The 25,178-nt window shown below is 51.6% G+C and overlaps 7 protein-coding genes across 7 annotated transcripts; 5 read left to right on the top strand and 2 right to left on the bottom strand.

Moving 5' to 3' along the window:
• Positions 1-1,848: 1,848 nt before the first annotated feature.
• On the bottom strand, positions 1,849-3,993 carry AYO20_06204 (hypothetical protein; the record flags this gene model as incomplete). Its single annotated transcript, XM_022644495.1, has 1 exon — positions 1,849-3,993. One exon carries the CDS (start codon positions 3,991-3,993, stop codon positions 1,849-1,851), a length of 2,145 nt encoding a protein of 714 aa, XP_022499586.1.
• Positions 3,994-4,324: 331 nt separating this feature from the next.
• On the top strand, positions 4,325-8,548 carry AYO20_06203 (hypothetical protein; the record flags this gene model as incomplete). The annotated part of the gene is made up of 1 exon (XM_022644494.1): positions 4,325-8,548. The coding sequence occupies one exon, from the start codon at positions 4,325-4,327 to the stop codon at positions 8,546-8,548; it is 4,224 nt and encodes a 1,407-aa protein (XP_022499585.1).
• Positions 8,549-10,159: 1,611 nt separating this feature from the next.
• AYO20_06202 (6-phosphofructokinase) lies at positions 10,160-12,547 on the bottom strand (the record flags this gene model as incomplete). Its single annotated transcript, XM_022644493.1, has 1 exon — positions 10,160-12,547. One exon carries the CDS (start codon positions 12,545-12,547, stop codon positions 10,160-10,162), a length of 2,388 nt encoding a protein of 795 aa, XP_022499584.1.
• Positions 12,548-13,289: 742 nt separating this feature from the next.
• AYO20_06201 (hypothetical protein) lies at positions 13,290-18,000 on the top strand (the record flags this gene model as incomplete). Its single annotated transcript, XM_022644492.1, has 4 exons — positions 13,290-13,564; positions 13,613-15,188; positions 16,232-16,854; positions 16,914-18,000. 4 exons carry the CDS (start codon positions 13,290-13,292, stop codon positions 17,998-18,000), a joined length of 3,561 nt encoding a protein of 1,186 aa, XP_022499583.1.
• A 383-nt stretch (positions 18,001-18,383) lies between these two features.
• Positions 18,384-19,499, top strand: AYO20_06200 (hypothetical protein; the record flags this gene model as incomplete). The annotated part of the gene is made up of 1 exon (XM_022644491.1): positions 18,384-19,499. One exon carries the CDS (start codon positions 18,384-18,386, stop codon positions 19,497-19,499), a length of 1,116 nt encoding a protein of 371 aa, XP_022499582.1.
• A 537-nt stretch (positions 19,500-20,036) lies between these two features.
• AYO20_06199 (hypothetical protein) lies at positions 20,037-21,502 on the top strand (the record flags this gene model as incomplete). Its single annotated transcript, XM_022644490.1, has 4 exons — positions 20,037-20,081; positions 20,135-20,149; positions 20,208-20,358; positions 20,409-21,502. The coding sequence occupies 4 exons, from the start codon at positions 20,037-20,039 to the stop codon at positions 21,500-21,502; spliced, it is 1,305 nt and encodes a 434-aa protein (XP_022499581.1).
• A 621-nt stretch (positions 21,503-22,123) lies between these two features.
• AYO20_06198 (hypothetical protein) lies at positions 22,124-25,064 on the top strand (the record flags this gene model as incomplete). The annotated part of the gene is made up of 3 exons (XM_022644489.1): positions 22,124-22,910; positions 22,965-24,910; positions 24,969-25,064. The coding sequence occupies 3 exons, from the start codon at positions 22,124-22,126 to the stop codon at positions 25,062-25,064; spliced, it is 2,829 nt and encodes a 942-aa protein (XP_022499580.1).
• Positions 25,065-25,178: the final 114 nt, after the last annotated feature.

Genomic DNA, 25,178 nt, shown 5'->3' with positions numbered 1-25,178 from the left:
ACAATCACAGCTTTTAGATGACCCGAGGTACCATCAACTATTCCGAGAATGGAGATTGAGCCTTGGACCATTGCCGATGCGGGCCAGCCATGCTCTCCCGTCGGGAAATTGCACCCCAAGTCCATCGACACTCGACACAACTCTCTCTCCTGTCTCTTTGTCTGACCTTTCCTGTACGCGGGATAGCCCTCTACCCCGCACTTGTATTGGGGCACAAGCACAGACCAAGTCGACCTGCTCGTGGCAAAGCCTTTAGACCTTCGTCCTCTCACTCGTGGGAATTTGGCGGCCTCCGAAGCGAATTTCCCACCGTCCACGCGCGGAATTTCGGCTGGAAGTCACGTTGCATCCGCCAAGCGACATTTTCATTCTTCCATCCGAACTGAATGCGGAGAATAGATTCTCCTTCTCCGCGCTTTCCACCGTTTGTTGGCAGGGCTACGGTACAGCCTTTTTGCAAAATTCTCTGCCTCTTCTCCGCCTCTTATTTTCTCCTACGTAACTCATTCCTCCTTCGACCATTCCATGACACATAGTTGATTCTTTCTTTGCAACAACATCCAATCTTTTTGACGCCTTCTGACACTCTGCCAGGAAGTCTCAGCACGTCCAGGATTTTCAGTTGCTCGTGATCATGAAAAGAGTTGATGCAATTGCCCAACTTCGCCGACAACTGATGTCACTCCCCTGATGAGCATGACGCTTGGGATAGCCACGTCGTCTACGTGCTGCTTTTTCACCAATCGTACAGCCGACCGGCCCCTTCGCTCCCCTTGAGCAAACTGAAAATTTTTTCCCACTGCTGTTCTAGTATGGAACCCTTACCCCAGATTCTGTGTTTATAAAAGGCCCAGACTGTCTGGGAATCCGGGGTTGGTCTATCACATGGAACAAGCATTGATATAAGCATTCCGAGTTTACTTTTGTTCAAAAAACATAATCTTATCTATAGATTTCCCTTCACAGAGATCTTTACTTCGATATCAAGGGCGTATCAAGTCTTCCTTCCGCGCCTACTGCAACAAATTTGTCAAGGCAACCAGAAAAACACAATGTCTGCTACTGGCCGGACTTCCGTGTCCTCCAACACCTCTGCATCGTCCGTTACTGAACCCTTGCCTCGACAAGTCTCGTCAATTTGCTATCCAAAGGGCAAGTGGTACGATTGCCTTCGTCCAACAACCACGCCTTATGCAGGCTTTGGCAACCTGACCAATTTTGCGAGCATGTCCAGCAACGGATCTGCGGAAGCAGCTGGAGAGGGTTGGACGAGGGAAGTCTACGGAAAGATGAAGTGATACTATGGACTTTACGGACGACAAGGACATGGGAGGGTCTTTCGGGCCTCGAAACTACCACGAACTACTACTTGGCAATGTGACTGTCACCCTCGCCTTGGTGGCCTTGACCCATGCTGAGATACGAGGCTGAACGCGACGACTTTTTTTCAGGATCAAACCGGCACGAGGGAATAATTGAAACTACGGATGACTGAACGTGCGCTGGGCTTTCTTTTTTTTTGTTTTACTAGCATGTTGATCGATCCAAAGCTGTGTTCTACCAAGGTTTAACGATGGCGTTGACAGGTGCTGTCGCCTTCTTCATGAGTGATGCGCAATATCCTTTACGCGTTCTCCAAAGCTGGGTCTGGACATGGAATGACGGGCAAATGGAGTTTACCTAGATAACAGCCGCTAGCAGTAACTTTGCTTGATCCAGCTTTAACATTCTGGTTCTTTGGAATGACCCATCTACCGATGATCTTATTGTATCATACTCTATCTGCCTTGTTTTACAGGTCCGTCGCGATATCCAGCGACATTATCTTGATATTGTGGTGATAGCCACTTATTGTATCTCACCGTTTGGGTCTCTATCGCCCGAGGGTCGATCAGCACGATCCAAAACGGCATCGTCCTTCGTTTCTTCCATCTTTCCAGAGGAGTCGATGGCAGAGCCCGGATCAGGCATATCTGTCATTTCCGCATCTTCGGTGTTGGAAACTGTGGCTATCTCTGGCAAATCTGATGCTCGCTGCTGCGAGCCCGTCTCCGGATCAGGCACCGTATTGCCTGTCTCTTCTTCGTCTTGTGGTTGTGTTCCCGCATTGTCGCGGCGGTTTCCTGCCTCTTCCTCAGTTCCATTCTCGCCCCCTTCGGCCTTTGCTCTGTTCTCTTCCGCTTCAGCTTCAACTTCTCCGCCTTTCTCGGCTTGGTCGTCAAGGGTGTCCGCTCCCAGCAGAGCCTTCAAATCACCACCATACTGGACCTTCTCACACATAACGAACCGATTCTTGCTGGCACGCAATGCCCTCCACACCTTTCCAGCCTTTCTCTCCTCAATCTCTTTTTTCTCGTCCTCCGTCATCGCAAAGTCCATGTCCAGGTCATCCCTGTCAATGCCCCTGTAGTATTCCTCCAAAGTGGGCACCCGATGGCGTTTTGATGGATGCTTGAGGGCTTCGAGAGGTTCAATTTTCGAAAGAAACGCTAGGTCATTTGCCCCTGATGGATTGACAAGGGGTGCTCGCGCGGCCTCAGCCAGCTTTGTAAGCGTATCACGAGATTCGAGATAGATCCGTGGCGAGACACTGTCGCGCGATATTGATGGACAGTTTTCAGCTTTCCATCGTACCCAGTTTTTGTCTCTCGACAAGATTGTATCAACCATGCGGTAGTAGAACTTGCCTTCGTTGCCGTTTCCACCTTGTTGTAAATAAGCTGCGATTTGAGAACGAGTCGAATGTGCCCATTTGGTGTCATCTTCAGAGAGTATGTAGGAGTATAGCACGGACTTGTTAGTCAGGCCTTCAAATTTCGTTTTAACACCTGGGGAGAGACTGAGCAGGAAGTCGAGCATGATCAGTGCCTGCACAAGGATGTGTCTGCGAAAGGCAATATCATGAATTTCGAGATCAAATAGATCTCTGTTTGTCAGATATTTGGGGCTGAACGTTGAAGTCAAGGCTGATGTCTTGTCAACCTCATTGCGCTTGCGCTTCAAACCGCGTTTGACATCGGTAGGGTTAGTAGAAGAGCCAGAACTATTCGAGACAGACTTGAAGCAGGCGAGTGTCTGTCCGATGCCGTCTCTGAACGCACCCATGTTGGCGGAGTCGAAAAGCTTCGTTGGTGCAGAAAAGAAGGATTGGAGCGACCAGAACTTGGGATACAGGACGTCGAGATCGGGGGGCTGCTCTTTAGGCTCGGACGTGGAGTTCTTCGGAACTGGTGTGTTTCTTGCCGCCTTATCGTGATCCTGAACTTGACTGCTCGACGCAGGAGTATGGGTTCCAGAGGTTGCTTGTGGTGTGCCGGTGTCGATTTCCATCGGCTTGATCGCATCTTCCGATTTGATAGGTGTCGGATCGAAGGCAGTAATGTTCTCCACGTGAAATTCACCACGTAGATTTACCGAGCTCTTGTCGCCGAGGGGAAAGCTCTGGAAGAGGAATATGAAGACTCGTCCACAAAAGACGGTGTCTTCAGCCCGCGATAGCCTCCTGAGTAGCTCATTGCAACATCTCAGAATGACCAAGTTCTTCTGTTTAAAGTGCTTCGCCGTCATCCTTTCTCTCCGCGATTCCAGATAGTCGAAGACCTTCCTGCAACCCTCAATCGTTTGGCTGTCCAGCAGCTCTTCGATGAGCCAGAAACCCAACCCCGGTTCGCACAATTCGTTGTCGGATAGGATGTTGATAATGTCCAGAAGCACCCAGACCCGGGCGAATGCCGGCGCTGAGATATCAACTGTCGCAACTATGTCAACAACAGTGTCGCGACAGACTGTTTCGACTGCGGCATTGTGTATCTGGATTGTCTCCGTAGGGACTGTATCACGAACAGCTTTTATGCGGTCAAGCAGCTCCGCGCAGTCTGCCTCAAGAACGAGGGTATCAATGTCACCATCCTCCCGTGCTTCAGTAAGGCGTTGAATGCAGGACTCGATCAAGGATTTGTAGGTTGCGACGCAGGGAACGTTTGTAGCTGCCATGTTGTCGCGGGGTCGGTGGTCGGAGAGGTGACTGTTGGTCCGTTTACATCAGGAGCAAGGCCGTTCGACCCTAACAAGCATTGAGGAGGGATTGCCCTTCACGTAGAAAGCGTCATCGTCCTGGAAGGGTGGATGATGGATTTGCGGCACAGGCGTGGCAGGCAAGGCAGGTCCAGGAAACATAAACTATGCGGCTCTGCGGAGAAATTAAATTCTCGGCGCAGTTTGTACTAAACTCCACAAGACTCGTTGTCCAACCTGCGCGTGACGTTTTTTTGTACCCACGAACCACGTCTTTTCATGGTCAATGGGCCTTCAACTACGGCCGGCGATGGCTCCAGCCCTCGATGTGCAAGCCGGTGTCAGCGTCCCGAGTGAAAACGGTGTCAACAGCTGGGAAGAGCTGGCTAAAAAACTGTGGTGGGATAGAGATACTGCACCTACGAAGGTCAAACCAGAAGTGATCAAGACAGCAATTTGGGATCCTCTCGAACAGGACTCTTTCCCATTCAACTCTCTCGCTGTCCTTGAAAACCATCAGATTCTCGAAAAATTTCTGTGGCCGACCTTCTCGTCGGAGTCTTCCAACCACCATGTCTTGCTCATCGTCGTCTTCTTTAATGTGAAGCAACGCGCTCGGCTCCACGACTGGCTCTTGTTCAACAACCGCCCGGCAGAGTTTTCAACCCTCCTTCGTCGAGTCCTCTCCTTGAACCTCGATCCCTCTTTATCCATCTTTCCCCGATTGTCGCTCCTCCATTTTGTGCTCGGTGCGTTTCAGTCACTGGAAAATGAGCACGTCCGCAAAGAGTGCGCTCCACTGGTATCGATCGCAACATGGCACAATCTACACGACGAAAGAACAAGGGAACAACTACTGGAGTCGAGCGCGGCAAGGAAAAAGGCGTGGAGAGCCGCTGCGCGGAGATATGATGCGGCTGATCCAGAAGCTCAAAGCCGTTTGCGCTTCGATCGAGCATGGTTGTATACGATGCTGATTGATTTCACTGCAAGGCTCAACGTGTCAAAACTTGCCCACTCTCAAGAAATGGTCTATTGTGAGCGATTTGTGGAGTTCTTAATCGACCTGACAAGTCAACTGCCCACCAGACGGTACACGAATCTACTATTGAAAGACGCGAACATTATCCCCGTGATCCGAACATCAAAGCTGTATCAAAGAGAGGACGCTGTGCTCTTGCAAGACTTGACCCGTCTGCTCGAACATTTCCAGTTTTTTGCGATTGATGAACTGGGGGGTACAGAAGAAAGTCATGATGGCTTGCGCAGAGCACACTATCAAGCCTTGGAAAAGCTGCAGCGAGTGGCGCTGCAGCACTTTGGAGACAAATTAAAGGTTTTGGCACTGTCGAACTTCGGATCCATTGACAAAAGAAGCGAGCTGGAATCTCACTTTTCTACATTGACGGATACCGAGCTGCAGGAGCTGTGTGTGCAGCTTGGGTTTCGAACCAGTTATCCCCCGGCTGCGGGAATCGTTGCAACTCGAGCGCTCTTGATGGAGGTTCTCTTGTCAACCTTCGCCAAACCTCGAGACTTCCGCGAGGTTGTTGGTCAGCTAGCAGTTCTGCCCACGGCTAGCTCGCTGTATGACCCAACTTTACTGGGGAACGAACACTATGATGGCTCCCGGCCCCTTGGAATTCCCAAGCTTAACCTGCAATATCTCACTCTTGGTGATTTCATGTGGCGGTCATTCCAGCTCTATCAAGCCGAAGCTTTTTATGGAATAAGGAAGGATATGGAAAGCATTATCAAGCGGATGAAGCCGAAAGGCGGGCGGGATCGGAGCACGACAGCCTTTGAAGGGGTTTCGAAAATGGCTCTTCCGATCGCAGAACCTGCAGTCATTGAAGTCGGGCCGCCGAAAGTGGGATATCTGAAGCCTAGCTTTGTGCGAGTCGAAGTCATCCTGGACGTTAGCCGCCTTGCGGATGGTATCAGAAGAGAATGGGACAATCTCAAGCCACACGACGTTGTGTTTCTCTTGGCGGTTGATGCGACCAACTCTTCTCAGCTTCTTACCAATGGCCAGGCCAACGATCACGGCGAACAAAGAATGTTCACCAGTCTTAGAGCGGCTGAAGTAGTCCAGATCCTGGACGATGATGGGAGAGCTCTGAGAGATACACGAACAAACGGGCATAGTTCAAGACCTAAGAGGAGGCGTTTGCTACTCGATTTGGACACAAGCTCATACGCTGTCGACAAGCAGAAATCACGCCGATTTGCCTCAGAAATCGCGTCACTGAACGTCATCGCTCGTAGACAGGGGCGAGAAAACAACTTCAAACCTGTTCTGGAGACAATCCAAACTCTAGTGTCTTCAGAGACTGTGCTTCCACGGTGGCTACAAGAAGTCTATCTGGGTTACGGTGATCCAAAGAGTGCATCATTTCCAGCACTTCCGAATCACATCGACTCCATGGACTACCTGGACACATTTCTTGATTGGCAGCATCTCCTGGACAGTTTTCCGGGAAAGACAATTGAAGCAGGCGCTGGACAGTCGGCTCCCTTTGATCCGCCTTATATTCTCGAACGCGCGACGACGGTCGCTTCAGCCGAACCACCGCCAAACCCGAAGAAGAGACGCCGTGACCAAATGGAGCAAGACTCATCCATGCTCAAAGTTTTGACCTACAAACCTCGTAACACGGGACCATATCCAATGGACAACCCAAAGAAGAACACGATTCGCTTCACGGCGAAGCAGGTAGAAGCCATTGTGTCTGGCACGCAACCTGGTCTCACCATCGTAGTCGGGCCCCCTGGAACGGGCAAGACTGACGTTGCAACACAAACCATCAACTTACTCTACCACAATTTTCCATCCGAGAGGGTCTTGCTTGTTGCTCACAGCAATCAAGCGCTTAACCAGCTTTTCCAGAAAATCATTGCGCTTGATATCGATCCACGCCACTTGCTGCGACTAGGCCATGGAGAAGAGGAGCTTGATACGGAGGCATCCTACGGTAAATTTGGTCGGATTGAGTCCTTCCTGGAGAATCGCCAATTCTATCTGTCCGAAGTCAGCCGACTTGCCGCTTCAATTGGTGCTGAAGGAGCACATGGTGCTTCGTGTGAGACTGCCGACTATTTCAATCAGGTCTTCATTAGACCTGCTTGGCAACGCCTCTGGGATATCATTAATGCTGAAAATGCCACGGTGGAGTCCGTCCTGAGTTCTTTCCCCTTTTACAAATACTTCAGCAACGCTCCAGTTGCAACGTTGTTCCCTCCGGATGTCACAATTGAAGAAGCGCGGGAGATCATATCCGGCTGTCAGTATCATATCGACAAGATCTTCTCCGAGTTAGAGGCTATCCGACCTTTTGAGATTTTGCGCGCCGGTCGTGATCAAGCGAACCATCTCCTGGTGAACGAAGCACGGATCATTGCCATGACATCAACACATGCGGCCATGAGGAGATCCGAGATAGCTGAACTGGGCTTTCATTATGATACTTTGATCATGGAAGAAGCAGCACAAATCACTGAAATCGAAACCTTTATTCCATGTGTGATGCAGGACTCGGATCCCCAGACTGGTGAAATGCCCTTGAAGCGGATCATTCTCATAGGAGATCACCTGCAGAACTCCCCCATTATCCAGAACCTCGCTTTGCGCCAGTATGCCAACTTCGAACAGTCCCTCTTTCTACGCCTCGTCCGCCTCGGTGTCCCAACCATCCACCTTGATCAACAGGGTCGCTGCCGGCCCTCAATTGCCAGGCTCTTCAAATGGCGCTACCACAACCTGGGTAACCTAACTCACCTCGTCTTGCAGCCAGAGTTTTCACGCGCCAATGCAGGCTTCCGTTATGATTACCAGTTTATCGACGTACCGGACTACCAAGGGAATGGCGAGCGTGAACCTACACCGCATTTTATCCAAAACCTCGGAGAGGCTGAATACGCAGTAGCATTGTATCAGTTTATGCGCCTGCTTGGATACCCATCACGAAGTATCTCGATCCTCGCTACCTATGCCGGTCAAAGGGCATTGATACGTGACGTGCTCGAGCATAGGTGCAGGAACAACTCGCTTTTTGGAATGCCGAGGATCGTGACAACGGTCGACAAGTACCAAGGCGAGCAAAATGACTATGTCATTGTGAGCATGACGAGGACGCGGTCGGTCGGATATCTCAGGGATGTCCGAAGATTGACTGTCTCACTGTCCCGTGCAAGGCTCGGATTGTATATCCTTGGCCGGAGGGAGCTGTTTGAAAACTGCTTCGAGATGCGGCCTGCCATGGACATCCTGCTGCAAAGACCGGATAAACTCATCGTCACGACCGATGAGATGTTCCCTACTACTCGCTTACTTGAGGATGAGGTAGAAAACACATCGGAAATGGACGGGGTGGAGCATCTGGGTCAATACGTGTACGAAATGACCCAGGCAAAGGTTAAGGCTTTGGGTGGACAGGTTAATGTTCAGGTTGAGGCAGACGAGCAGGATGGTGATGTGGGTGAGGAACTTGGCGCAGACGTGGGGGAGGAGGATCCGTTACATGAGATTAGTTAGGCCGGACTGATAGTGAAGGCGAAACTCCAAGATACCCAATACCGAAGCAACTTGATCTTTGTTTGTACAGGAGTGTTTGACGAGCACTCTGCAGGCCTTTGTGAGGTGGTTAACACCACGTGGGCTCGACCGATGCCAATTCAGCGTTTTCATAAACGTCTTCCCTTCTGAGTCTGCAGACGCGTGTCCTTATTTCACTGCACGCGATTGAGGAGGTACAGGTACAATACCCAGGGTGTTGGATGCTGTGCCGGAGGGCGAGGGATCTCCATCATGTTTTTAGGCACGATCACGAATAAATGTCACCTGAAACACGCGTACAGTGCAATGCAGTCAAAATGTTCCATTCAGCCGAAGAACGCCTAGTGGCCATGTCATGCCTCGTGGTATGTTACTCATGTTCACCCTGCCATAGCACATCATTCCAGTGTGCCGTATTGTATCACATATCAGCCCGTTCTCTTGCCACTCGTGGTACTCTTCTGGAGTCACTCCCCAATGTCCACAGAGATATACAGTGAAATGCCGTCCCGTTGATCAACAAGAATCGATTCGTTCCATCGCCCCTCTCGTTGTGACTCAACAAATCTTAGAAGACGATGGGGAGCTATGCTTTGGTCGTGAAGTCCGTCTCCGTTGGGAGCAATCCACCATCAGCGGCCTTTTCGCATGTGCAGCTACTCGAGTCCCTCTTGCCACAGGCGCATGTGGCTCCCGTAGGCGCAACATTCTCCGTCGCGGCTCGATCGCAGGTACATTGGCCGGCAGGGCGGGCTCCTTTATGTCCGGTCAGTTCGCTTGTTTTTGCATGAAAGGGGGGAGTCATGACGGAGGTGTCAAGCAGGGTAGAACATACTACACGAGCATCGTGGTCCTTGCAAGGTGTTCTCTTGGTTCTTCTTTTCGCAAGTGCAGTGCATAGCGGAGGTTTTGCCGCACGAGCAGGTAGCCTTCTGAGCGCAAACGCAGGCGTCGCTGCGACCACAGCATGTGGTTGGTTTGACCATGGTTGCGGGTGAGAGGTTTTGTGTTCGTTTGGTGGGAAATGTTGTGTTCTGTTCAATGGTTGTTCTGCCGTGGAATGGGACGATAGATGCAATCGAAGTCTGGTTGTGCAGGGAGAAACTGAAGAGATTGTTTCTGAGCGCAGGTGCGTGTCAACGGAGGGGATTATATGTTTCTGTGAATGACGTACCAAGGCTGAGGGCTGACAATTACTTGGGTGGTTATTGGTCAGCCTTGCTTGCCATGGAGCATCTTTGTGGTCGACACCAGCCAATAACGATCATTTTATTTGCAAGGAGACCCGTTACGAGTATTCATCCCATCGCAGGTGATTGTCAGCGGTGGTATGATCTTCCCTTTTGTTGCCCCTTCGGCCAACTACAACAGACTCCGCTCACCTTATATGTCATGGATACGTCCCTTACAGAAGTCTTTGGTTGCAGAACGAAAAGAAGGGCATCTATTGATATGGTCTCAGCACACGCTTGCTACTGCTGGCCTCCTGTCACACCATTTCCTCGATGAATCCAACCAGCCATATGCACCTCGTAGACTGCAACCTTCCCTGAACATGCACGCGTTTAGCATTCTCCCTTCGACATTGCCTTAGACCTGCTTCGAAAGAGTCCGCCTCAAAGTCTCACCAGACAAGGGTTTGCCACACTCCTCGCAGCAGTCCGCAAGCTGGGGCCGCCCGCTCAGGATATCCACCGTCTCCTTCATCGACAGCCAGAATTCACTCTTAGGCCTACGATCCTCCCAGTCGGTACCTGTAGCTTCCAGACCTGTAGCGCCCCCCATCGGAGTGAAAACAACTTCAGAGCCTTGGATACCAATGACAGCTACTGACAACGGGTCGTCTGCAATCCAGTCCTTGGACTTGCCGGTAAACCGGTCCTCGATATGTTGCATACACTTGATTGCCATTCGGAGGGCACGGATTCGATCCATAGGCGAAGGCTTGCCACCCTGTTGATAATGACCAGGTACGGCTGCTCGAGACTCGAACCGACCCCGGGCTTCCTCTTTGATCATATCGGCAATTACCTGTGTCGTGTACGTGGTACTAGCTCTTTCATTTCGAAGGATGATTTTACCCGCTCTCGACGCTCCTTGATCGTTCTTGAAGTTCTCTCGTAGGAACTCAATATCCCTCGCAATCATATGGATATTGATTCCTTCCTCGGGGATGTACACCGCGAGCGCGCCAACCGAGAGACCGGCCATCGTCGCAAGATAACCGGACCGACCTCCTTGTGTCTCGATGACGAACACCCTTCGCCTTGACGATGAAGCAGACTGCCGAATGGCGTCGCAGAATTGGATCAGCGTGTTCAAGCACGTATCACTGCCGATAGAGTATTCAGTGCCAGGGACGTTGTTCGATACTGTCGCAGGTAGCACAACCAGCGGGATCTTGAAAACCTCATACTGTTCTCGCGCCTTTCTCAGTTCACTTGCGGCAGTGAAAGCTTCAAACCCACCAATCAGAAACAGTGCATCAAACTTGTATATCCCGAAGCATTCAGCGGTTTTCCTCATGTCCGCACTCGGTAGTCCACGGTTCGTGCCGATTTCAGAGCCCCCTTCGTTGACCCATGGATCTACGTCGATCCACCGACACTCACGTACAGATCCTAGCGGCTTATCGTCGTGGTGTCGTTGGAGACCTGGGAAGCCATTGTGGATCGCAATAGGAGTATGACCGCGAGTCAAGCAATATGCAACGGCCGCGCGGGTAGCCGGATTCATACCCCCGGCAGGGGCACCGACGTGTATAATGGCGATCCTCAGCCTCTTCTCCTTGGGTAAGAGCAGAGCAGGGTGATCCGTGGAAGTGGTGATGACATAACTGTTGTAGTATTCCTTGAATTCGACGTCGCGCAGCTGCATAGCTTTGTCAAAGTCCTTGGCCGCGATAGCAGCACTAACCGACTTGGTCAAGGCTACTGTCTCCATTAGGTTGGAGCGTTCAATCTTGTTCTCCCGGATTGTTATGACTGGACTGGGTGTGCTTGGAGTAGCTTCTAGGACAGCTTTCACAGCTTCGACGCCTTGCAGTGTCGACAGCCAACGGTCGTAGAAACATGCGTGTCCACCACGTTGTGTATGGCCTAAAACCGTGACGCGTGTATCAAGCTTGAGCTTCTGTGTTAGAAGATCTTTAACCTGGTTCGCAGTGATCCTGTTGAGTTCTCGATCGTGGGCCCCCTCCGCGATGATGACAATCGACCTTCTCTTGCCTCTCCGTCTGTGGGTGGCGATTATATCGCACATTTGATCTTCCCAACCAACCCGAGGAGGTTTTTCGGGAATGAAGACGAAGTCAGCGCCTGTAGCTATGGACGCCATGAGGGCTAGCCAGCCACAATGACGCCCCATGACTTCAATCACGAACCCTCGTTGATGGGAGGCAGCAGTGTCGAAGACGTCGTCGACCGCGCCGCAGATACGTTCGAGGGAGGAGTAACAACCGATGGTAGCGTCGGTACCAGACATATCGTTGTCAATGGAGCCAACTAGACCAACGATATTCAGGTGCTGGAAGGGGTCAACTTCTGCCTGGGTCAGCTCTCCAGTTTCCACCAGCTCTTTGAGTAGACTGGGCCATTCTGCTCTGAACTTGTCAGCACCAGTCAAGCTACCGTCACCCCCGCAGATGACAAGGGCATCAATGCCGCGCTCAACCATGTTTTTCGCTGCTTTCAGTCGGCCCCATCTCTCCATGAACGCCATGCATCTTGCAGTGCCAATCAGTGTTCCTCCTCGAGACAAGTATCCTCTCACATCTTCCCAGTGCATTTCTTTGATCAGATCGCCGCCTTGCACCAGGCCTTCGTAGCCTTCATAGATCGCATAAGACTCGCAGCCCATGTGGATGGACATACGAACAACAGCTCGCACGGCGCCGTTCATGCCAGGGGAGTCACCTCCGCTGGTCATGACACCAATTCGACGCTTCTTGGGAGGAGCGGGCACACCGTTGGCAGCCATTTTACTGGCAGCCCTAGGCAGTGGACGGGATTAGAGGGAATGGTCTGGGTTTCAGGCAGGGTTCTGGTGAGGGAATCGGTACAAAATGATTGAGGATTGCTTGACCGAGGGGCAGGGCAACGCGAAAGGTGCCCTTATTTGTACGGGAGGAGGAAAAAGAAACGTGAAGACTTGAGGCCAGAATGAGAGGATTGTGATAGTAATGATGAACTTATTAGAAGATAATGCAAGAGTCTATCAGCAGATAGCATACGAAGTCTGTCGTGCCGAGCAGCAACAGCTGAAGCCGCAGAACGTCATTCGTGTATCCCCAGTGCTTAGCAGCAGAACTATGAGTGGCTGTTGGGCGCCCGCAGGGCCTAGCGGCCTCACCAGCCCAAGCTCCAGCACCCCCACCATGACCGAGCCTGCCGATAGGCCCAGAGGCATCGCCCCGGTGACAGAGAGGGGCAGCAGAAGAAATTTTAGGTAAGAACAGTAGCGGCCCCCTAGTGCCCCAACTTACTATCTCTAGGCTTGTCACGGCCCTGGGCTCTCTTTCGTTACTGCGCGCTCGAGTTCGCGATCCAGATTTTCACCAATCAAAACATGCTCCAACCTTTCCACCTCTGCTTTGTAGGCTTGACTGCCAGTCATTTGATACAGTAATAACTTAGGCTTCAATCGAGAGGGCCTCCCTACGGACCACGGACTGATAAGAGGTTGCACACATTGCCCTGTAGTTGGTGCGGCACCAAGCATCATGTCTGAGTTGGACACCATCAGCCTGCTGATTCCTCCTGAGCCTTCGTCCAAACCCCAGGATCTCCAAGCGCAGATTCAACAGATTATCGCACAGAAAGGTCATTTTCGTCATTTCACCCAAAGTTCGCTCCTCGCCGAGATCCAGGGCAAAGCCACTGCGCCGGACGCAGTCCAGGTTGATCGGGACGATGAGCCCCAGGCCGAAGATGATACTCCGCAGAAGCGTCAGGAACGGGTTTGGAAGCGGCGAGATGAGATGCTAGAGCGCATCAAGTGAGTCTCCTTTCATCACCCATGATTGCGAAGTCTGACCCGTTACAGCTATGCACAAAACGAGGTCCTCTGCGCCCTAGACTTTGTGTCATTCTTGATTTCTCAGCAGTCAGTTCCCGCTCAGCATTCCATGTCGCCCGCCCTTCAACAGGCCGTTCCTGTCGGGACGCTGGCCTCGAGAGTTTTGAAAGACAGACCAATTCCTCCTTCGACGAAGCGGCGGCTGGCCGCTGTCTCTCAGGGCTGGAGGGCTGAGGGCTTCCATTCAGCATCCCAAAAGCTGGCGGCAGCTTCTGGTAGACTTCAAACCGAAGCTGAGCGCGAGGCAGAGTATTGGCACCAGATTGCTGATCTCAACAGCAGAGGATGGTCAGTTTCGCGACTTCCACGAGACCGCAAGGCCATTGGCGTACATTTCAGATTCTCTGAGTCTGCACCGCAATTTCGGGACCGAGGCTTCGCTCTTCTTCGACAGGGCTCTGATGGTTCAGTCGTTCTGGACCGACAGGTTGGGCTTAAGAAACGCAAACGGCTGGGCGTCTACGTTGTACGGGATGGCGTCAAGACAGGCGCTTTCGACCTTGAAACCACTGGGTCTTCCGGGACGACGGAACTTAACCAGAGCCTCAACGACTACCGCAATGCCATTTTCGAGGAAGAGCTGTTCTATGAGATATGCCGTGAAGCGCGTCTTGTGGCCAACCAAGGCATTACTAAGCGGTCGCAGAGCGTAGAGGTTGACGTCGGCGGCGAGTACCACTTATTGCTCGTGTCGTCCAGCGAAAAAGAAGATGTTACGTCTCCCAATGCTGCAGACAATTTGACAGCTCAATTCGTGGCCATATCTCTGCGGTTGTTGTTGATTGCTGCTCATGAGCAGAATCTGATCAGGCGTTCGCAAAAACCACCGCCAATGACCCCCAAAGCACGACCAATCCCAGAGTACGCGTTGCTCCGACCTATTTTGGCACATTTACGACACCGTGCAGAAGCGGCAACCTTTTGGGATAAGTGCAGAGCGTTGCTGGGTGCCTTCAAGCGAGCAGATCTACCGATCTCGGTGTCGATGGAGGGCTCGAGCACCACACTTTTCCAATCTCTGCAGATGGAACCACCCAACACCATGCTGGCAGGCTTGATGGTACCTGTAAAAACCAGCTTCAACATAGCCCTGACAGCACAGCGAAAGCTGCAGATCGGACTAGCCACAATTCTTGGACCGCCTCTGTTCGGCTCTCGCTACGAAATATCGTCGATTGATTTTGGGCTTGCAACCATAGCGTCATCTCACCATGAAACTCGCGACGAGGCGCTGTCGTTCATCCGACACATATTGTTGTTGGATCTCGTTGCACACAGTGAGACACTAGCCCTAGGGGTGCAAGCTGCGACCCGTTCAGAGTTGGATAAGAGCAAACAAACAGAATGGGCCGTCTCACAGCCGCACGACGGTGAGCTGAGCTTGTACGATGCTCAGGAGGCCATCGAGAAGCTGCAGATTTCGGTGCAACACGAAAGTATCTGCGTCAAGTTGAGCCCCGTGGGAAGGAGAAGCGGTGTCCAGAATATGTTGTGGTCATGGACATCGGCCGGCTGTTCCAAGACAGAGGGAGGTGTGACGAGTGTACAGCCTGATTTCACTTTTGATGGAGCAATAAAGCAGGCAATAGAGTGCAGTAGCCAGAGCAGTACTACTTAATCCGCCTGCGTCAGACTGAGCGCTGCACCGATTCTTCGAGGAATACGGCATACCCAGCTAGAGGGCAACAGGACTCGTTCGACGCGAGCTTCGTTTATATATGTGACACCACGATTGATATGCCGCTGTCATTACGTTGTTCTCTGTCCGTACTATGCTAAGGTAGACGAAGGTTCTCCAACGAAGCGTTCAATTTGTACCGTTCAAAGCGAGATCGAGAATTTAATTCGGGAATGATTGATACTGGCGGGGATAAAACATAATTCCATGTCTCTAAAATCCGTGAGATTACAACAAGATCATGACCACAAACAACCCCATCCGCATACGCCTCTAATAGTTTTGTAACATCGTCAGTCAATTACCGCCGCCGAAGATGCACTGGTAACTATTCATTCAAACCTCTGGAGTCTATGGCTCTTCCCTCAGTGAACGGAGATGGGCAGCCAACTCTACACAAACGACGTCGACCCGCTCGAACCTGCCAGGAATGCAGACGAAGGAAAGTGAAATGTGATCGATTGGAACCATGTGGCCATTGTGTCCTCACCCGGAAGCAATGCTGTTACAGCCATGAATCAGCTGCAGCCAGTCGAACCAAGAATGCCCGAGGGAATATCTCTTTGGTGTGTGAGCAACCATCCGGTCCCACACCACAGCCGGCTTCAATCTCTGCAACAGGAGGTACAGGGCCAAGTCCCGCCTCAGATGCTTCTCATCTCATGGTTCGTGCGCCAGAAGATCAACTCGCTGCCCAATCCTCTCGTGAGACAACAAGGTGGTCCGGCTCTTCGGCGACCACCGCCAATCTTGACAATGTTACAACTGGTCCACAGGATGGAAGTATTTGCTTGAATAAATCCAGGCTATTTGGCCAGAGTCACTGGTCAAATGCTACCCTTGAGGTCCGCCGTCCACGCCTCCCTTCCGCATATATCCAATGCCGATACTTAACTAACGCTCAACAGCTCCAAAAGACAGCGGCAGTCTTAAGTGCTGAAATTGGAAATGCCACGGACAATGAAAGTCTTGCACGACTGAAATGGGAGATTGGTTCTCTCCTTCAAAAATGCAAATATCTGTCCAAGGGTATCAAGTTGTCTCAACTAAGCAGGCACTCGTTATTTACACAAGCATATCCGTCCATCGCGAAGGAGTTCGCCGATCAGATGGTACACTTGTACCTTGCTCGCTTCGAGTCTGTGTTTCGCATCTTACATATTCCCTCGTTCTGGATCGAATACGAGCAATATTGGGGCGCTCCCACGGAGGCTGATACCATTACTCAACTCAAGATCCAGCTAGTTACCGCCATCGGAACTGTCGTTACCCAAGATGCTACCAAAACGACAGGCATCTATTCCACGGCGCGTCAATGGCTATATGCCGCTCAGGACTGGCTGGCTGGACCCATGAAAAAGAACCGCATCAGTATTGGTAGTCTGCAGGTTCAGTGCTTGCTGATCCTGGCTCGACAGGCTCTTTCTGTTGGGGGAGATGTCGTTTGGATATCGATGGGCACTGTCGTTCGGACCGCGATGCAAATGGGTCTACACCGTGATCCGAAACATTTCAAGAGTATTGGCATTCTGTAAGGCTCGCTGAACTTGCACAGTATTCCCGTGACTGACATAGTGTTGTTGATGCTAGTGAAAGCGAGGTTCGTCGAAGACTCTGGGCGACCATCCTGGAGCTGGATATCCAGGCAGCCTTGGACGCCGGAGTACCACCTACTCTCTCAGTACATGATTTTGACACAGAGCCTCCCTCCAACATCAACGACAAGGATATTGATGAGCAAATCGAGGCTCTCCAGGAACATCCCACAACGACGGCGACCGATTCGTCACTACAGCGTTTCCTCCTCCAGACTCTCCGTCCAAGGGTAGAAGTTGCCCGTCGCATGAACGGGCTAGTAACCGCGGTTTCTGAGACATCGTACAAAGAACTCTGCACTCTGACGACCGCGATCATCAGCGCCTGCCGGGCCTGTAGCTCGCATATACCCAGGACGAGCAGCTTGGACGCAGCCTCGTTCCACCACCACCTCGCAGACCTCCTTCTCCGCCGCTTCATACTCCATCTTCATCGGCCCCTTGCTAGCCGAGCCCGAAGTAACCCATTATACTATTTCTCGAGGAAAATGAGCCTGGATGCCGCCATGGCTATACTCACCCCGGTCCCCAAGAACCCTGAATTCGCGCGTCTCGTGCTAGTCGGGGCGGGCATGTTCAAGAACCGCATAATCCACGCGTCCCTGGCCGTGGCGTCGGAATTGCTCACGAATGTTGAGGAGCAAAGCCCGCTGGAATATCCCACGCCCTCATGGGAACCTTCGGCCTATCGAAAGATGTTGACGGACGCGTTGCAAGAAGCGCTGCGGCAGTCTACCGAGCGGATCCGTCTCGGGGAGACGAATGTCAAGCTACGTATGAAGCTGGGTATGGCTCTGCGCCAGACGGAGGTGGCAGCAGGCGAGACCTCGTCATCGATGCAGCAGTTGGCCCAAGCCGCCAAGGAGAGCCTGGAGTTTTCATACGCGATTATCCAGGAGCGGGCAACAGCTGAAGGAGTCGACATTGAAGCTGGAGGACGGAGTGGAATGTCCGAGAACGTTGACCTGGATGACTTCGACCCAGAGCACTTCTCACTCGACCCGAACTTTAGCTTGGACGACCTCTTCTTCCTTCCTACAGATCTAGATGTGAACGGTGTAGCAAGGCTTCCTCAAATGTAAGACCAGGTGAAAATAGAAGATGCATCTAATTTGCTATATCGTAAAAATTGGTCTTCGTTCGCTGCAGTGCATTACAACTTGCTCTCTGTCAAATCCTTAAATGAATACATAGCCCTTACGACCGCCCTTATTAGGTATTCAAGATTGGGCATAAGTCCGAACTCCGCATCCTGACCGAATTGCGCGGAGCTGGTGGCGGTTGGGGAAGATCCGCGCCCGCATCCGGCACGTGGCGGCCATAGTGTTCGCGTATGCGTGCTATATATCATGTCTATAATACCATGGAATGCTAAACGTTCAACTCAGGAAATCATCTCATTTACCTTCTATACCAAGCACGGGGTGAACCTCAAACTTACCTCTACCACCCGTCCTTAACAGTCATGGCATCACCAGCCCTGCCCAGTCAGCACCGGGCCCTCGTCCTCGAAACTCTTGAAGGAGGATTCTCGGTCAAAACTGTCCCAACTCCAAAACCAGATGCCGGTAGCGCCGTCGTACGCATCCTTGAAGCCGGCGTGATCTCATATCATCGTGAGATCTATAATGGAGAGCGAAAGTATGAGTTCCCGAAGCCTCTGGTCGGGGGATTGAGTGCCATAGGACGCATCGCCGCCGTGGGCCCAGATGCCGTGGTGCTAAACCCTGGCCAGCTCGTCTGGGTAGATTGTGTAATCCACGCCCGAGACAACCCCGACTCTCTGTTTCTCAGCGCTATACACGAGGGCAGTGACGCTGGAAGTCGGAAATTGAGTAGCGATGTCTGGCGCGATGGAGCGTTCGCCGAGTACATGAAGGTGCCACTCGAGAATTGCATCCAGCTAGACGAAAACAGGCTGTGTTCGGAGCTGGGATACACCACTCGCGAGTTGATGTATATGATGTACCTACTGGTGCCGTTCGGCGGCCTGAGGGATATCCGCCTCGAACCCGGTGAGACGATCGTTGTGTCTCCTGCGACTGGCGGCTTTGGTGGTGCGGGTGTTCAGGTCGCAATAACAATGGGGGCAAGGGTGATTGCTATGGGGAGAAACGAAAAGGAGCTGGCCAGGTTAAAGAAGCATATCAAGAATGGGACACCAGGAGCCAACATCGAAACCGTCAAGATCATAGGGAATTATGAAGCCGATGTCGCGTCACTGCAAGCTTTCGGGACCATCGACGCCGTCATCGACCTCACACCTCCTTATGCATGCAAAACGACGCACCTGAAGAGTGCCATTCGCTCCTTGCGTCGAGGGGGTCGGTGCAGTATGATGGGCTACGTCGAAGACGTGATGAATTGGAACGTCATGGCCCTGAACCAAACGTTGAAAGGGAAGTTGATGTATGAGAGGGAGGACATTGTGCTGTTTGTTAAGATGTTGGAGCGAGGCATGTTCCCTCGTGGAAAGAACCTCGTGGATCCCAAGGTGTTTAAGACGGAGGAGTGGAAGGAAGCACTTGATGCAGCAGCGGAATGGACAGGGCTTGGTAAGACAGTTATGATTGAGCCATGAGTGTTGACCACTTCTTCACCGGGGACATCTTGGAGAGAGTATGTGTGTCTTGTGTTTGTGTGCGAGGGAGTGAAAGCGAGTGAGAGGATATCAACAATGTTCGGCTGACATCTTGCCTCTTTTGTCCTATGGTCTGAATTGTCCTATCAAGTGTTGCCAAGCATCCAAGATGTGTAGGGCGGCATCACCCCCTGCTCAACACGGAGTGTTGCATCGACTATCCAATTGCTTGGCATCATCAGCAAACGTGTCTTCCAATCCATCAGCCAGCAACAGCAACAGCAACACTGTTACTCTTCCCTTCAATCTCTGTAATACTCTCACCCGGTTCAAGCCAAAAACATTTCCTCTAGAATCCACCCGCTTTTCAGGTTGTTTGTTGCGCAAAGCCGTAAACAAACAGGATGACTACCCGATATCGAGTCGAGTGTTTGTCACCAATCTCATATATCAAGCAGTTGCCTCAAAACCCTTGCTAATAATGGCTAGATGCACTGAAGGCAAGTAAAGCCCGCTGCTGTAAGGCAGGATACGATTATGCTGACTCTGATACGGCTGAAGACCCATCGCAGAGACCAACTTGTATGTAACTGATCTTGTCACACGTCCCCTGATTGCTGATTTCGCCTCGTTAGATCGAATGGATCAAGGTGAGAGGGCAATTTGCAGTCGGAGTGCCTAGCAAAACTCTCACTGCGCACTCTCTAGGGTCTCCTTGCGGTTCCATTCGTCCTCAACTCGCAACCAGCCGTCGAATACGACGGCTCCAATGGCCAGAGCTTGGATACCATGGCGAGGTCAGCGCGACAGCGATTCGCTGAGATCTTCAGAGATGTCGAAGATTTGATACTCGATCACAGTGCGTTCGAAGACTAGCAGAAGGAGGTTAAACGAGCTAACTAGTTGCAGTCAACCAGCAAGCTGTGTCGAATCCGAGGTCTAAACTCAATATGCTGGTGCCTACCATTTCTGCCTTTTTTACACCTCTAGCGTTAGAAGATGCTTTCCGATATCAAGATGCGAAGCGTGCCATCTCCTCCCGTCGTTTTGTTGCCCCCTCTTTCAACGACATCCGACTGATCCTCAACACCGCTCAAGTGATGGCGATGATCCAGCCAAAGCCATACAGACAACTGAAAATCAAGCTGAACCCTGGACTTGAGCTTTTGACATTCGATGGTGATGTCACACTGTACGAAGATGGAGCATCCTTGCATTCGCCTGAGGCGAACCCAGTGATCCTGCGTCTCCTTCATTTTCTGTCTCAGAATGTCAAAATCGGGATCGTGACGGCCGCCGGTTACATGCAACCCGAGCATTACTTCAACCGATTATCTGGCCTTCTTCTAGCTGTCAAGGATTCGGAGAATCTCAGTGCTGCTCAAAAGTCGAACCTGATTATCATGGGTGGTGAATCCAATTTTCTCTTCGTGTTCGACGAAAAGGAAGAACATTGCTTGCGGTATATTCACCGGCGAGAATGGATTTTAGATACCATGAAACACTGGTCAGAGTCAGCCATCCAAGAGCTTCTCGACCATGCCGAGTCTGCGTTTCAATCATGCATTCGCACACTTCGGTTGGAAGCCAAAGTACTCCGGAAGGAACGGGCAGTCGGGATTTACGCAGCTGACCAGTCCAAGAAGCTCACCCGTGAACAACTGGAGGAAACTGTCCTGGTGGTTCAGCAGGTGGTGGAGACCTCGATCAATACAGCCAACTCCGAGAAGCCAGCTTCGTATGCGGACATCCCTTTTACCGTCTTCAATGGGGGTGCCGACGTCTTCCTCGACATTGGAGACAAGTCCCTAGGTGTACAGTCGTGTCAGAAATGGTTTGGGGGTATTCCACCTTCTAGCACGCTGCATGTTGGCGACCAGTTCCTGAGCGGAGGGGGCAATGACTTCAAGGCTAGAAGTGCATGTTGTTGCGCGTGGATTGCCAGTCCAGCAGAGACTGTGGCATTATTGGACGAAATGATAGCTCTGGCGAAAGGCGAATAAGCGCTGGGTTGGCCGCATGAAGTTCAGAGGTCGGGAAGAACCAGACGAACAATAGACCTTGTGAACCCTGGATGCAAAGTAGCCACGTACGGATGATGCGAGTAATCATGCTTACCGGAGTGGGAGGGATCTCGAAGCCGCCCACCGCATATGATGTGATGTGTGACGGCAAACCTTGTCTAAGTCTATTATTGATGGTGCAGTCGTGCAGTTAGCGCTACTAAATAAATTCGGGGGCTCGATCTGTTGCAGGGGTTCGGATCCTTTTTGGGGGGTCGAGATGGCGCAGGCCCAAACTGCGGGTAGTGCGGACGTTGACAACCACATCGTACTTCATCCACCATCTCTAATTAACACGAGGCTGGCTCTGCTCAGCAGTCTTATTCTTGTTGAAGACGGGAGATAGTCAATGCTGACTCTCGTGTCCCTTGACTACTGTGGTCCGTTCTTGTGAAATGTGGTCCTCTCGTCGGACAATGACTTGTTGATTGAGACCAGTCTTCCCCGAATTGAGTCCTCCCTGGTCCTCCTCCCTACGACCCTGCCCGCACACCGTCCCCTGTTGCATTCAGCGCGCAGGCCTCGCGGCGCGTGGATGCCGCCTGTCTCTTACCTGTCACCATGTCGTCGATGCGCGGTCTCGTCCAATTCATAGCCGACCTCCGAAATGCCCGGGCGAGAGAACTGGAGGAGAAGCGAATCAATAAAGAACTGGCCAACATCCGCCAGAAATTCAAGAGCGAGAAATTGGATGGCTACCAGAAGAAAAAATACGTCTGCAAGTTGCTCTACATCTACATCCAAGGGTACAATGTCGACTTTGGACACCTGGAAGCCGTTAACCTGATCTCCGCAACCAAATACTCCGAGAAGCAGATCGGCTACCTGGCCGTCACCCTATTCCTGCACGAGCAGCACGAGCTCCTGCATTTGGTGGTCAACAGTATCCGAAAGGACCTGTTGGATTACAATGAACTCAACAACTGTTTGGCCTTGCATGCGGTGGCCAATGTGGGTGGTAGAGAGATGGGCGAGGCGCTCAGTGCGGACGTCCATCGGCTGATGATCTCCCCTACCTCCAAATCCTTTGTCAAGAAGAAGGCCGCCTTGACGCTGCTCCGGCTCTACCGAAAGCACCCGGCTATAATTCAAAGAGAGTGGGCAGAAAGAATAATATCACTGATGGACGATCCTGATATGGGTGTGGTGCTCTCTGTCACTTCTCTCATCATGGCTCTGATTCAAGACAACCCGGAGGCGTACAAGGGGAGCTATGTCAAGGCAGCTCAGAGGCTGAGAAAGATTGTCATTGAGAACGACATCTCGCCGGATTATTTGTACTACAAAGTCCCTTGCCCGTGGATCCAAGTCAAATTTCTAAAGTTGCTGCAATATTACCCTGCTTCAGGTGAGTACGACACCGTTTCCCATCCTCGTCCGAGCGATTCTGACTTCAGAGTAGAAGATTCGCACATCCGCGATATCATTCGCGAATCACTCCAGGCCATCATGCAAGCAGCTACAGAGGCGCCCAAAAATGTGCAACAGAATAACGCTCAGAATGCCGTGTTGTTTGAGGCCATCAACCTTCTCATCCACCTTGACACAGAGCACCAGCTCATGATGCAGATTTCTTCCAAACTGGGAAGATTCATTCAGTCGCGTGAAACAAACGTGCGGTACTTGGGTTTGGATGCCATGACCCATTTTGCTGCCAGGTCCGACACTCTGGATCCCATCAAACGGCACCAAAATATCATCATCAGTTCGCTGCGAGACCGAGATATCAGCGTTAGGAGGAAGGGCTTGGATTTGTTGTACAGCATGTGTGACACGACCAATGCTCAACCAATCGTCAATGAACTGTTAAAGTACCTGCAAACTGCGGATTTCTCAATACGCGAAGAAATGACGCTCAAGATTGCGATTCTAACGGAGAAATACGCCACTGATGCTCAGTGGTATATTGATATCTCCCTGAGATTGCTGGCCATGGCTGGTGATCATGTCAGCGACGAGGTCTGGCAACGCGTGGTCCAGATCGTCACCAATAACGAAGAACTGCAACCCTACGCAGCACAGCATATCTTTGACTATTTGAAAACCGACAATTGCCACGACACGCTCGTCAAAATCGGAGGTTATATTCTTGGGGAGTTCGGCCACCTTATAGCCGACAACAAAGGATGTAGTCCGATCGAGCAACTGATGGTGCTGCAAACGAAGATGCTGTCAGCTCCCGACCCCACAAGGGCTCTGCTGCTGTCAACATTTGTCAAGTTCGTCAATCTGTTCCCAGAGATCAAACCACAGTTGCTCCAGATGTTCCAGTTCTACAGCCACTCGCCCGACTCAGAGTTGCAACAGAGGGCATGTGAATACTTGACTATTGCGACTCTACCGACTGATGACCTACTACGAACCATTTGCGACGAAATGCCCCCGTTTTCTGAACGAGCCTCCATCCTCCTGCAAAGGCTGCACAAGAAGAGTGCCGGGATCAGCGAAAGGAGAACGTGGGTAGTTGGCGGCAAGGACGCCAATGCCGATGAAAAAGAAGTTTTGCTGGCCCAGCAGACAGGGCTCAAGCGATCCTTTACCACTATCGTCAATGGAGCAACTGGAAATACGAATGGCGCCGCAGTCACACCGGGACAGAATGGAACGACCAGTGCTGCAAAGGACCTGGAAGGACTGGATATGAACGGCCATGACGATGACGTGAAGTCTTCCAGTCTCACGAGCACAGTCCATCTTTCGCCAGACTGGGAGATCGGCTATGACAATCTGTTCTTTGCCGACGAAGGTGTCTTGTACGAAGATCCCCAGATTCAAGTCGGCATGAGGGCAGAGTATCGTGGTCACCTCGGGGTGATCAAGCTGTACTTCACCAACAAGGCCTCATTTTCAGTTGGCTCCTTCACGACCACTCTGGATAACAAATCGGGCCCCAGCCTCAAAATTGATAACAAGAATCTCCCTGATTCAACAGTCAGTGCAGACTCGCAAGTCCAACAGACCATTGTGTGTACTTCGGTCGCGCCATTCTCGGAAGCGCCAACCATCCGCATCTCATATCTCGCCGGAGCCCTGCAGGGATATACTCTGAAGTTGCCAATCCTACCCCACCGGTTCATGGATCCATCGGAACTCTCCGCGGAGGATTTCTTCAAACGTTGGCGGCAGATTGGAGCGGGCCCCCTTGAAGCGCAAAGTACATTCGGCATGCGCAATCCTTTGGCGCCAATGAACGACCAATTTGTCCGCGAAACCGTTGCAGGATTCCGTTGGCGCCTGTTGGACAACGTGGATCCAAATCCAAAGAACATTGTTGGATGTGCGGTGTTGCAGTTGGAGAAGGGAAAGACGGGATGTCTACTCAGACTAGAGCCCAATCATCAGCAAAAGGTATGATTCCCAAGGAGCGCTGTCCTTTGTACATGATCGAGACTGACCTTTTGTTTAGATGTTCCGCGTCACTATTCGTGCGACACAGGAAAAGGTTCCTGAAATCCTGTTGAAACTCATGCACGAACGACTTGCTAGAGGGCCTCCAATGTAGGGGCGGCCTCGACTCGTGTCACCAGCATCAGCATTAGCAGGTCCGGGTATTCAGTCCTTTTTTTTAGCGCCTGTCGTATGGTGTTCAGCGGCCCAGGTGGAGCGGGTACAGCAT

The sequence above is a fragment of the Fonsecaea nubica genome (assembly GCF_001646965.1).
Source record: "Fonsecaea nubica strain CBS 269.64 chromosome Unknown Scaff38, whole genome shotgun sequence".
Taxonomy (NCBI): domain Eukaryota; kingdom Fungi; phylum Ascomycota; class Eurotiomycetes; order Chaetothyriales; family Herpotrichiellaceae; genus Fonsecaea; species Fonsecaea nubica.
Note: the sequence above shows the minus strand (reverse complement) of the source record. Positions and strands in the feature narration are given on the sequence as shown.